This window comes from Scyliorhinus torazame, chromosome 17 (genome assembly GCF_047496885.1).
Source record: "Scyliorhinus torazame isolate Kashiwa2021f chromosome 17, sScyTor2.1, whole genome shotgun sequence".
In the NCBI taxonomy this organism is placed as follows: Eukaryota; Metazoa; Chordata; class Chondrichthyes; order Carcharhiniformes; family Scyliorhinidae; genus Scyliorhinus; species Scyliorhinus torazame.
In genome coordinates this window covers 184349504-184362863 of record NC_092723.1, presented here as the reverse complement: position 1 = coordinate 184362863, position 13360 = coordinate 184349504, and the positions used below count along the sequence as shown (strand labels likewise).

At 45.6% G+C, this 13360-nt stretch overlaps 1 protein-coding gene across 3 annotated transcripts in view; it reads left to right on the top strand.

Moving 5' to 3' along the window:
• Positions 1-13360, top strand: part of snx29 (sorting nexin 29) — a 621367-nt gene that overhangs the window by 61534 nt on the left and 546473 nt on the right. For all 3 annotated transcript variants that reach the window (XM_072481809.1, XM_072481808.1, XM_072481810.1), the window contains one exon: positions 6187-6257. In XM_072481809.1, the coding sequence (XP_072337910.1) occupies positions 6187-6257 (71 nt within the window). The remainder of the gene's footprint in view (positions 1-6186; positions 6258-13360) is intronic.

Genomic DNA, 13360 nt, shown 5'->3' with positions numbered 1-13360 from the left:
CGACAAGGGGTGGGGGTAGAAAGCCCCCCAACCCGGCTGATCACGTGGAACGTGAGAGGGCTGAACGGGCCGATAAAGAGGACACGGGCACTCGCACACCTTAAGAAACTTAAGGCAGATGTGGTTATGTTACAGGAAACGCACCTGAAACTGATAGACCAGGTTAGGCTACGCAAAGGATGGGTGGGGCAGGTGTTCCATTCGGGGCTAGATGCGAAAAACAGGGGGGTGGCTATATTAGTGGGGAAGCGGGTAATGTTCGAGGCAAAGACTATAGTGGCTGATAACGGGGGCAGATACGTGATGGTGAGTGGCAAACTACAGGGGGGACGGTGGTTTTGGTAAACGTATATGCCCCGAACTGGGATGATGCCAATTTTATGAGGCGGATGCTAGGACGCATTCCGGACCTAGAGATGGGAAAGATGATAATGGGGGGAGATTTTAATACGGTGTAGGAACCAGGGCTGGATAGGTCGAAGTCCAGGACTGGAAGGAGGCCGGCAGCAGCCAAGGTACTTAAAGATTTTATGGAGCAGATGGGAGGTGTAGACCCGTGGAGATTTAGCAGACCTAGGAGTAAGGAGTTCTCGTTTTTCTCCTATGTCCATAAAGTCTACTCGCGAATAGACTTTTTTGTTTTGGGAAGGGCGTTGATCCCGAAGGTGAGGGGAACGGAGTATACGGCTATAGCCATTTCGGATCACGCTCCACACTGGGTAGACTTGGAGATAGGGGAGGAAACAGGAGGGCGCCCACCCTGGAGAATGGACATGGGACTAATGGCAGATGAGGGGGGGTGTCTAAGGGTGAGGGGGTGCATTGAAAAGTACTTGGAACTCAATGATAATGGGGAGGTCCAGGTGGGAGTGGTCTGGGAGGCGTTGAAGGCGGTGGTTAGAGGGGAGCTGATATCAATAAGGGCACATAAAGGGAAGCAGGAGAGTAAGGAACGGGAGCGGTTGCTGCAAGAACTTTTGAGGGTGGACAGACAATATGCGGAAGCACCGGAGGAGGGACTGTACAGGGAAAGGCAAAGGCTACATGTAGAATTTGACTTGCTGACTACGGGCACTGCAGAGGCACAATGGAGGAAGGCACAGGGTGTACAGTACGAATATGGGGAGAAGGCGAGCAGGTTGCTGGCACACCAATTGAGGAAAAGGGGAGCAGCGAGGGAAATAGGGGGAGTGAGGGATGAGGAAGGAGAGATGGAGCGGGGAGCGGAGAGAGTGAATGGAGTGTTCAAGACATTTTATAAAAAATTATATGAAGCTCAACCCCCGGATGGGAGGGAGAGAATGATGGGCTTCTTGGATCGGCTGGAATTTCCCAAGGTGGAAGAGCAGGAAAGGGTGGGACTGGGAGCACAGATCGAGGTAGAAGAAGTGGTGAAAGGAATTAGGAGCATGCAGGCGGGAAAGGCCCCGGGACCGGATGGATTCCCAGTCGAATTCTATAGAAAATATGTGGACTTGCTCGCCCCGGTATTGACGAGGACCTTTAATGAGGCAAAGGAAAGGGGACAACTGCCCCCGACTATGTCTGAAGCAACGATATCGCTTCTCTTAAAGAAGGAAAAGGACCCGCTACAATGCGGGTCCTATAGACCTATTTCCCTCCTAAATGTAGATGCCAAGATCCTGGCCAAGGTAATGGCAATGAGAATAGAGGAATGTGTCCCGGGGGTGGTCCACGAGGACCAAACTGGGTTTGTGAAGGGGAGACAGCTGAACACGAATATACGGAGGCTGTTAGGGGTAATGATGATGGCCCCACCAGAGGGGGAAACGGAGATAGTAGTGGCGATGGATGCCGAGAAAGCATTTGATAGAGTGGAGTGGGATTATTTGTGGGAGGTGTTGAGGAGATTTGGTTTTGGAGAGGGGTATGTTAGATGGGTGCAGCTGTTGTATAGGGCCCCGATGGCGAGCGTGGTCACGAATGGACGGGGATCTGCATATTTTCGGCTCCATAGAGGGACAAGGCAGGGATGCCCTCTGTCCCCATTATTGTTTGCACTGGCGATTGAGCCCCTGGCGATAGCGTTGAGGGGTTCCAAGAAGTGGAGGGGAGTACTTAGAGGAGGAGAAGAGCACCGGGTATCTTTGTATGCGGACGATTTGCTACTATACGTGGCAGACCCGGCGGAGGGGATGCCAGAAATAATGCGGATACTTAGGGAGTTTGGGGATTTTTCAGGGTATAAATTGAACATGGGGAAAAGTGAGTTGTTTGTGGTGCATCCTGGGGAGCAGAGTAGAGAAACAGAGGACCTACCGTTGAGGAAGGTAACAAGGGACTTTCGTTACCTGGGGATCCAGATAGCCAAGAATTGGGGCACATTGCATAGGTTAAATTTGGTGGAACAAATGGAGGAGGATTTCAAGAGATGGGATATGGTATCCCTGTCACTGGCAGGGAGGGTGCAGGCGGTTAAGATGGTGGTCCTCCCGAGATTCCTCTTTGTGTTTCAGTGCCTCCCGGTGGTGATCACGAAGGCTTTTTTAAAAAGGATTGAAAAGAGCATCATGGGTTTTGTGTGGGCCGGGAAGACCCCGAGAGTGAGGAAGGGATTCTTACAGCGTAGCAGGGATAGGGGGGGCTGGCACTACCGAGCCTAAGTGAGTATTATTGGGCCGCTAATATTTCAATGGTGAGTAAGTGGATGGGAGAGGAGGAGGGAGCGGCGTGGAAGAGATTAGCGAGGGCGTCCTGTAGGGGGACTAGCCTACAGGCTATGGTGACAGCCCCATTGCCGTTCTCACCGAGGAACTACACCATAAGCCCGGTGGTGGTGGCTACACTGAAGATTTGGGGACAGTGGAGACGGCATAGGGGAAAGACTGGAGCCTTGGGGGGGTCCCCGATAAGAAACAACCATAGGTTTGCCTCGGGGGGAATGGATGGGGGAATATGGAATGTGGCAAAGAGCAGGAATAACGCAACTGAAAGAACTGTTTGTGGATGGGAAGTTCGCGAGTCTGGGAGCGCTGACCGAGAAATATGGGTTGCCCCAAGGGAATGCATTCAGGTATATGCAACTGAGGGCTTTTGCGAGGCAACAGGTGAGGGAATTCCCGCAGCTCCCGACACAAGAGGTGCAGGACAGAGTGATCTCAAAGACATGGGTGGGGGATGGTAAGGTGTCAGATATATATAGGGAAATGAGGGACGAAGGGGAGACTATGGTAGATGAACTAAAAGGGAAATGGGAAGAAGAGCTGGGGGAGGAGATCAAGGAGGGGCTGTGGGCAGATGCCCTAAGCAGGGTAAACTCGTTGTCCTCGTGTGCCAGGCTAAGCCTGATTCAGTTTAAGGTATTACACAGGGCGCATATGACTGGAGCACGGCTCAGTAAATTTTTTGGGGTGGAGGATAGGTGTGCGAGGTGCTCGAGAAGCCCAGCGAATCATACCCATATGTTTTGGTCATGCTCGGCACTACAGGGGTTTTGGATGGGGGTGACAAAGGTGCTTTCAAAAGTAGTGGGGTTCCGGGTCGAACCAAGCTGGGGGTTGGCTATATTTGGGGTTGCACAAGAGCCGGGAGTGCAGGAGGCGAGAGAGGCCGATGTTTTGGCCTTTGCGTCCCTAGTAGCCCGGCGCAGGATATTGTTAATGTGGAAAGAAGCCAAGCCCCCGGGGGTGGAGACCTGGATAAATGACGTGGCAGGGTTTATAAAGCTAGAGCGGATTAAGTTCGTTCTAAGGGGGTCGGCTCAAGGGTTCACCAGGCGGTGGCAACCGTTCGTCGAATACCTCGCAGAAAGATAGATGGAATGGAAAAAAGAAGGCAGCAGCCCATGATCGGGGGGGGGGGGGGGGGGGGGGGGGGGGGAAGGAGGAACCAGAAGGACTCTCAGGGTTGTTAATATATACTGTATAATATGTATAGGACGTTGCGACAGATAATTATATATTGGACTGTTAAATTATATTTTTGGAGAGTGTTACTTGTGATAAGGCAGTTGCCAATTAGGGTTAGTTTTCATTTTTGTTATTTATTATTTATTCATTTTTTGTTTATAAAATAGGTCATTGTTATTTGTGTTGTTATTGTGTAAAGGATGCACAATGTACTGTGTTGGTTGACCAAAAATTTTCAATAAAATATTTATTAAAAAAAAACTTTCGAGTCTCTTAAAACTTAAGAACCATCGACTGCTATCTTTTTTTACTTACATATAATGTTTGGTTTCAGCTTTGTACCCCCTTTACCCGTTTATTACATTTTAAGCTTAGTTTTATTAATTCTCTCCTTTTTTCAGGCTCTTTCAACCCCCTTTCTTTACCCTCTCCTTTGTTAATTAATGAGCAAATAGGCATTCTGATCCATCTATGCATTTGCCTTTCCCTCATGCACTTGTGTGTACCGTTGCAGTTCTTTTGTGTGTTGCTGGGCAGAGTTGTCTGCTGTATCAATTTTTACTTTCTAGGTTTTTTTTGATCGTATATAATTTCCTTCTCCTCCATCTCCCTTCCCCTTTCCCCTCCTCTGCCTGGGTTCAATTATTCCCTGCTGTCTGACTCTACTTGATCTGCTTAGTGCATTTGGCTGTGAATCCCCCTTTGCAATACCTTGCAAATTCAGGCTGTGTAAAATTTAATACCATGCATTATGAATGTATTGTATCTGTGCTTCCATTTGAAGTTGCATGATGAAACATACATAATTATTTTAAAAAGTATAAAGTATCTGTTTACTGCTTTCAGTGTGTAGGATGGTTCCAGGTCTCTGCAAATTATCTTCTGAAAACTGCATTGGAGCTCAGGCGTTTGCGTGGTGCTACTTTTTTCTGCCCTCCTAGTTGTTCTTTACTTATCGGGAAATGCAGCTTCAGTTTGTGTTCCTTAGCCAAAAAGACTAAAATTGAAACTTGTACATGGGCAACTGTAAAAGTCTTAATTTGTAGTTATTCCTAATAATACTAATGTTGCAGTGCTGTCAGTTGTTGACCGAGGTCCTTCCTCCTGTCAATTGATAGACGCAACAACTTTATCTTTAAATAAAATCAGGTCTTTATTGAACACAGTATAAGATCCCAGTGCTTAGCACTGCTACAGGAGAGGTTCTATCATACACTGCTTCAAAAACACAAATGATTTTACCTTCCCTTGCGACCATTACAAGTTCACAAGCATAGGTTAAACTGTTAATACTTATCTAACTTCTAGTAGTAGATTTGTAGAAGTTGACATTACGTCATCACACTTAGACAAGCTGGAATTGGACTCCATCTTCAAGCCTCCAGCTCCAATTCCAACTTGTCTAAGTGTGATGATGTAATGTCAACTTCCACAAATCTACTACTAGAAGTTAGATAAGTATTAACAGTTTAACTTATGCTTCTCCCTTCTGCCATGTTGTTCCTCGAGGTTACGATGTTGAAATCTCTTTGTCTCTCCTTTTTATACAAATTTTGCTGGCACTGATCTCATGCCTCCAGTCTTGTACTCGCGGGACAGCACTAATCAATTCATTTGTTCTCTGATTACGAATGTTCAAAGAGTCGTGCCTCACTCGGGGGTCATATTTCTCCTCAGGAGTGAGATACACAGATGTCTGTGTTCAATCACTGTCTGTGCATAGCAACAGTCGTTGTCCGATCAGCTCTTGAGCTCATTCCCTGACTGCACATCCTGTTTTTCACTGCACTCCTCCATTGTTTATGCTGCTTATGCTGATTCGGAGTTAGCCTTTTTAACTATCAGGCTATGCTGGTGTCTTCACTTTGCTGGTGCCAATTAACTTGGCCAAACTTCCCAGTAGCCTTAAGGTTAGGGATACACAGTAATGTTCTGTTAAGCTATTTGGATGCTAACATACCCTGGTGTTGGGTTTTGAACATATATTTTTGATATTGCTGAACTATTTGTTTCCAGGCATTCATTATCTTGTATGTGTCAAAGCAGTTTCCCATAACATGTTGCAAAACCAAGTTGTTATTTTACGGACAATAATCAGATGTCTGAAGTGTCTTCTTAGCTAAAGCAGATGAACATTTTTGTCTGGTTTATCTGAAGAATAACTCGTCCTGATGGATGAGAGTTGTGGAAGTCAGAATCCATTTCTGATGAATACTGAAAACATCCTAGTTGTTATTGTAAGAAACAATTTTGTTCTGACTTCTGTTTTATGAAAATAGAAATCATTTTGTTTTTTCTTAAATCATGCGATTATTAGTGTCTTCTATGAAGACTGGTCCTTTATGAGAGAGGAAGAACGTGCAAGCATGCTTCCTACCATGGCAGCAGGTAAGATGTGCTATCAGTAACAGTTCTCATTTCTAGTGACCATGACTAAAGTATTTTTGTATTGATGATATTCATAAACAAAATTAAATTTGTTTTGCAAGTTGTATAAATGGGCTTTAATGCAGATTGTAGGAGGATAAAGAGCCTGTTAATGTGTAATGTGATTTATATGCAAATTTTAGCTGGCTGTATTGATAGCTGAAGAATGGTTGCATAAAAACCTTGTTTGCAATACAATAAGCCTTAAATGCCCCCCTAAGGTTTTACAACGTTGTTCATGTATGCATTTATTTCACGGTGTTGAGATTTCATGCATATTTTCAACTCGGTTGCGTGTCTCAGCAGAATTATTGATTTTTTACCACATTCTGGTAATAACTCATGTGGGCAGGAATGAGCATTTGGAATCTGAGTGTGATATCTTTGCTATGTGGAGAGGTCTTTTGTGACACTGAACTGACTGTAAATGGTATTAAGTTTATAAAGTTTGACCAGTAAAATCCTTGTTTTAAGAATTCATTGTTTATTTATATCCTTTGCCTATTATTATGAAAATGAATGCAAAGCACGAATGGGAAATCACATTTGAGGTTTTACTTGGTGATTGACCAGAAGATCGTGGCGGTGCTGGCTCGGACTGGCAGGCTAATTCCGCCACCGAGAAGCATGCCATGGGGAGGTCAGAGAATCTCGCCCCGTGTCTATAGGTACTGAGTAATGAAGGCGCTTGGCTGTGATGGTCTTTCACAGGTTAAGCTTTACTCTTAGACAAGGCTCCTAGAGAAATTGGGGAAAAAGGTGAGACTATTTCTTTTAAAACTTTGGACACGTCGCAAATCCACATTTCAGATTTTGCAGTGTTGGAATGAACATTTTTGAAAGGTGTGTGTATATTGAAAATGTGGAATCTGTATCGCAGTTAGTACAGAGTACATGTCCTCCACCATCTTGAAGGACATTTTGCTTTAAAAAAGACTTTTTTAGATGCACTTTCCTGAAGGACTGTGTTCAGGTTGAAGTTGGGATCCACCAGCAACTCAGCTCCTGATAAATACCAGCTGTGATAAATGGCCCCTCTATCTTCTAAACTGTGCCTTTTGAATGCCCTTCATGAATGTTGCAAAGCCAGAATGTTGTATTTGGGGTCCACTGCTGAAGATGAGCATTTCTCACCAGATTCCCAGCTATTTAGCCATTGACTGGTCAGTAAAGATATTGCATTTAGCCCTTAACGCCTTGAATTAGCTCATTCAGTAACAGACTGTATCTGACAACAAATATCGCCCGTGTCATGCAGACAGCAAGTCTGTGGGAATGTGTGGCCTGTAAAGAATAACTTTACCTCAGATTGAAATTTAAATAAATGTGCCCACACCTTCTCGTGTGACTGGTATCAAACCTCTACCTGGAGCAATAGATTGATATTCCTGCTTCCCATCTCGGTACATGGAGCAAAAGATATTCTGGAATTCAAAGATTTACCACCCTCACAGTATTGTCCAGGACTTCTTTCCAGTTGGTATATCTGCCTATAGAAGAGAATGCTGCCCAGTATATACTGTAATGTACCAACATAATTTTGGAAAGACAGTTCTTCCCAAACAATCCACTGATCACTGCGCCTCCCAATCATTGCCTTTGCTTGATCAGAGAAAATGCTAACACACTGTGACCAAACAATATTATGTTGATTTATGAAGTGTCAAACGACACCCTTTCACAATTTTTTCAGCAGTACCCATGCCACAAAACTTGTCAATAAAAGAACAAGAAATCTTTTGGACATTTCAACTAAAAATGGACTTGTGATTGATTTCCAACAAAGGTTGGTTGAGTTTTGGGTCCAAATAGCCATTGTTCTGGTGAGCAATGCCTGGTAAAATGAAACGTCATTCGGTATTGCACCTTCAAAAATGGACCTCACATTCACCAGAAGGTGAGCTACCATACCTGTTGGTTTATCTGGCAGGAGAACAAAGTACTGGCTGCCAATTACACTATTCATTTAAGCGAGTTAAGATGTCATAGGCAATGCCATTAATTTGATGTGATAATGTGTTGTTTGATAAGGGCATTAATATTTGGGTCTTCTCTCTAAGCACACTGGGCAGCATGTAGCACAGTGGTTAGCACTGTTGCTTCACAGCTCTAGAGTTCCAGGTTCAATTCACGGCTTGGGTCGCTGTCTGTGCGGAGTCTGCACGTTTTCCCCGTGTCTGCGTGGGTTTCCTCCGGGTGCTCCGGTTTCCTCCCAGAAGTCCCGAAAGACGTGCTTGTTAGGTAACTTGGACATTCTGAATTCTCCCTCTGTGTACCCGAACAGGCGCTAGAATGTGGCGACTAGGGGTTTTTCACAGTAACTTCATTGCAGTGTTAATGTAAGCCTATTTGTGACAATAAAGATTATTATAATGCTTACCGTGTCTACAGCAGAAGTATTAGATCTTCTGCTAGGGTGTGAGATTTTCTGGGCTTCGCGACGCTGTAACTCACTGAGTAAAAGGCTCGAAGGACCTGAATATTGTCATCAGCAAAAGCAGCACAGTGTAAAACTGTCTTGTTCGCCATTAACTGTGCCCATGTCAAAACATTTGGTGATTTATCCTTGAGCTGTTCATAATTTGTTCTGAAGTGTTTGTATACAAGAAATAGTTTCAGGCTGTTATGTGATATGGCTTCACCATGTAACACATACTATTTAGCTACTTCAGTCCAAGTTAATCCAATTTCCATGTATTTTTGTCACATTTACATCTCTTTAGTTTAGATCCTGTTTGTGCCTGGTGTCAGTGATTTATTTTACAATAGTCATTGTCTCACCAGAAAGTGCACTGGTACTGGAAAAACACATTTCATTATTGTACTACTCATCACTGTTTGCCTAAGATTACCTGCCTTTAACCATCTGCCCACTTTTTACTGTTACATTGCAGCAGTTATGGTTATAATATGACATACAGGACCAAGCTTAGTTCTGATCTCAGTTAGACTGGAGAGTTGCCGGGCAACTGAAAGTATATTGTGCTGCGTACGGTGATTGGAGATGAGAAGTCCGTGTGTCATTATCTCTGTGTATTTTATTCATATTCGGCCCCTTGAAATAAATTAGCCGCTTCATATAACAGATTCCTGCGTGTTTTTGGACTTCATCTACATTGTCAGTTATAAAAATTCCATAACTGAAATAATGAATAAAATCCACCAACAGACAACATTTCCTGCACACTTTCCAGAAATGCACACAGAGCACAGTTTGGGAACTCTGGTATTCGGTAAATCCAACCTGCTTTCCTTTGCAACTTGTCGGACTGATGCTCGGGTCTTACTTCAAAGATCAGAATTTTAAAAAAAATTCATGGGATGTGGGCATTGGTGACAACTTGTGCCTGCTGTTTGTTGCCCATTGTAATTGCCCCTGAGAAGGTGGAAGTTTGCTGGTTAGCGCCTCCTGCAGAAATTACATTCTACAACCATTGCGCACTAGTAGAATGGGGATGGGGAATTTATTGGCTGTGGAGTCCATGAGCAGAGCTGCTGATCACGATTTCTGCTCTGGCATTGGTTGCGATTGCTCCAATCCAGTCAAATGGTGCATGTGCCGTCACATTTTGTGCTGGTTTTTGATAGAAACTGTGAGACACTGAATTTTCTTATTTTAGTTTTTTAAATCTCTTAATAATTCAGGGTGTTCTAAAAGAGGTGGCTACAGGGATAGTGGATTCACCGGCTGTGACCCTCCAAAACTCCGGAGATTAGGGAAAGGTCCAGTGGATTGGCAGGTTGCAAATGTGACACTGCTATTCAAAAAAGGAGGGATAGCGAAAACTGGGAACTACCGGCCAGTTAACCTGACATTGGTCATTGGGAAAAAGCTAGAATCCGTGGTAACAGGACAATTAGAAAATCATAATATGATAGGCAGAGTCAACATGGTTTCACGAAAGGGAAATGTTTGGTACATCTGTCAGAGTATTTTGAGGTTGGAGCTACCAGGGAAGAGACGAGGGGAACCACTGGCTGTAATATATTTGAATTTTCAAAATGCACTTGATAAATTCTCACAATGATTGTTGAGAAGATAATGAATGGGGATAATATATTAGCACGGATAGAGGATTGGTTAAATGACAGAAAAGAAGTCGGAATAAACAGGTCATTTTCAGGTTGGCAGGCTATTATTACTGAAGTATCACCAGGATCAGTGCTGGGGCCTTGGCTGTTAACAATTTATGTTGATAACTTAAATGAAAGTACTGATTATAAGGTATTCAAGCTTGCTGATGACATAAAGCAAGGTGAGACTGAAAGCTGTGAAGAGTGATGTGTTAAGTAAGTTGGTTCAACGTTGACTGCAACTGGATGCAGTGAAACTAGAAACAGGCTTCTGACACAGGAGATGGTCCAACACTGTTTTATTGAACTTCCTGATTGCTGTACATAGTCTGCTGTGAGTTGACACTCCATCAATCTAACTGATACCCTCCTACTGGCTTGACCAGACTAACTCTCTACCTCATGGTGATAGTGCTCATTGGCTTGTGCACTCTTACTATCTCAGTAGCTGTGTCCTGTAGGGAGAGAGAGGGTCTTAATGCCCTGTGTGCTTTATAGTGGTGGTGTCCTGTCTGGTGATTGGTTGTTATGTGTCGTGTGTGTTCATTGGTTATCCTGTGTGTCAATCACTGCCTGTCTGCATCTCCACATGAGTGGATATTATGACATCTCTCCTTTTTGAAGTAAATTTTGGAACGTGGCGATATATATAGATGCATGATTATATACAAGTGGTGAGTGAATGAACATATGTACGTGGGAAGGTGTCTATCGTGCAGATACAGAGCAAACTGAACAAAATTTACAAGATTTAAGTCTATAGGTTCAATCTTTGTGGCGGGCGACGAATTCTTGTTGATCGCCTCAGAGGTGGAGCGGGGGACGCCGGCAGTTGGACAGGCGGGATTGCTGCCATGTTGGTGGCCTCATGGAGAGGTGGGATCGCTGCCAGATCGGTGGCCTCATGTTGCGAGATGTCCGGAGGAGGCATGATGACATGCGGAGAAGTGCGGCCAGGGAACTATTCGTAGCGCCCTCCTGTTGCGCCGTAGAATGGAGCCATCAGCCATTTGGATAACGAAGGACCTGGGGGCAGCCTGACTGACGACAATAGCTGGGGCTGACCAACCTCCCTCAGGCAACTGGATGCGAACAACATCGTCTGGAGCCAGTGCAGGTCGATCCTTGGCATGAGCATCATATGTGATCTTCTGCTGGTCCCTGGATCGCTGCACTTTCTGCAGCACCGTGAGGCGGTCAAGGTCTGGAACATGGATGGTTGGAACAGTCGTCCTCAGGTTGCGGTTCATGAGCAGCTGCGCCGGAGACAAACCAGTCGACAGGGGTTGCCCTGTATGCCAACAGCACCAGGTTGAAGTCCGAGGCTGAGTCTGCAGCCTTGCACAGCAACCGCTTGACAATATGGATCCCTTTTTCGGCCTTCCCATTTGATTGCGGGTAATGGGGACTGGATGTGATGTGACTGAAGTGGTAGGATCGTGCAAAGTCGGACCACTCTTGGCTGTAGAAACATGGGCCATTGTCACTCATTACTGTGAGTGGTATGCCATGCCTGGCAAACGTCTCTTTGCAGGCTTTAATCACTGACTTGGACTTGAGATCCGACAGTTTCACCACTTCCAGGTAGCTGGAGAAGTAGTCGACCAAGAGCACGTAATCACGCCCATTTGCATGAAAGTGGTCTATCCCCACCTTGGACCACGGAGAAGTCACAATCTCGTGCTGTTGCAGTGTTTCCTTGGGCTGAGCTGGTTGAAACTTCTGGCATGTTGTGCAGTTGAGGACCATGTTGGCAATGTCCTGGTTGATGCCAGGCCAGTAGACTGCCTGCCGAGCTCTGCGTGAACATTTTTCGACCCTGACCAACTGACTATTCCTGTCAGGAAACGCAGACATTCCGTTTCAATCTGGGCATACCGTTGTTCAGTCGGAGTCATGGCCCTGGAGGCATATGCCACGAGCCCAGGACGAGGAATCGTCTCGCTGGAGGAGCACCGCCCCAATACCGTCCTGGCTTGCGTCTGTGGATATCTTGGTATCCTTGGTTGGGTCAATGAACGCCAGTACGGGGCTGTAGTGAGCTTCGCCTTCAGCTTAAGCCACTCCGCTTGATGTGCGGGAAGCCACTGGAACACTGTCGACTTTTTAACGAGATGCCGGAGGGCCGTGGTGTGGGATGCCACGTTGGGAATGAATTTTCCGAGAAAATTAACCATCCCGAGGAAGCGGAGGACCGCCTTTTTGTCCTCTGGTGTCTTCATGGCATTGATTGCCAGCACCTTGTCGGCGTCAGGTTGCACACCTTGCTGTGAAATGTGGTCACCTAAAAACGTGATAGCAGACCGACCAAACGAGCATTTGGCCTTGTTGAGCTGGAGGCCATTTTCATGAATCCTCTGTAAAACCTGTTTGAGGCGAGCAATGTGATTCTCGGGCGTCGTGGACCAGATGATCACATCGTCCACATGGACTCGCATCCCCTCGATGCCCTCCCATCATTTGCTCCATTATGCGATGAAATACTTTGGAAGCTGATATGAAACCAAAAGGCATGCGGTTGTAGCAATACCTGTCGAACGGACTTAAAAGTGCACAGCTTCCGACTGGACTCGTCCAGCTGAGTTTGCCAGAAGCCATGGGAGGCGTCCAGCATGATAAAGAATTTGGCGTGAGCCATCTCACAGGTCAATTCTTCACGCTTCGGGATCGGGTAATGCTCTCGCATGATGTTGCAATTCAGGTCTTTGGGATCAATGCGGAGTTCGCCAGAGGGTTTCTTGACGCAGACCATGGAGCTGACCCAGTCTGTTGGTTCCGTGACCTTTGAGATGATGCCCTGGTCTTGGAGCTCTCGTAGCTGCGTTTTCAGACGATCCTTGAGAGAAGTCGGCACCCGGCGTGGTAAATGGATGACTGGGGTGGCATTCGGCTTGAGCAATATCTTGTAGCGAGATGGGAGCGTGCCCATCCCATCAAACACGCTGTGGTATTGTGTGAGAATGTTGTCTATCTCAGCCTGGAGATTCGCA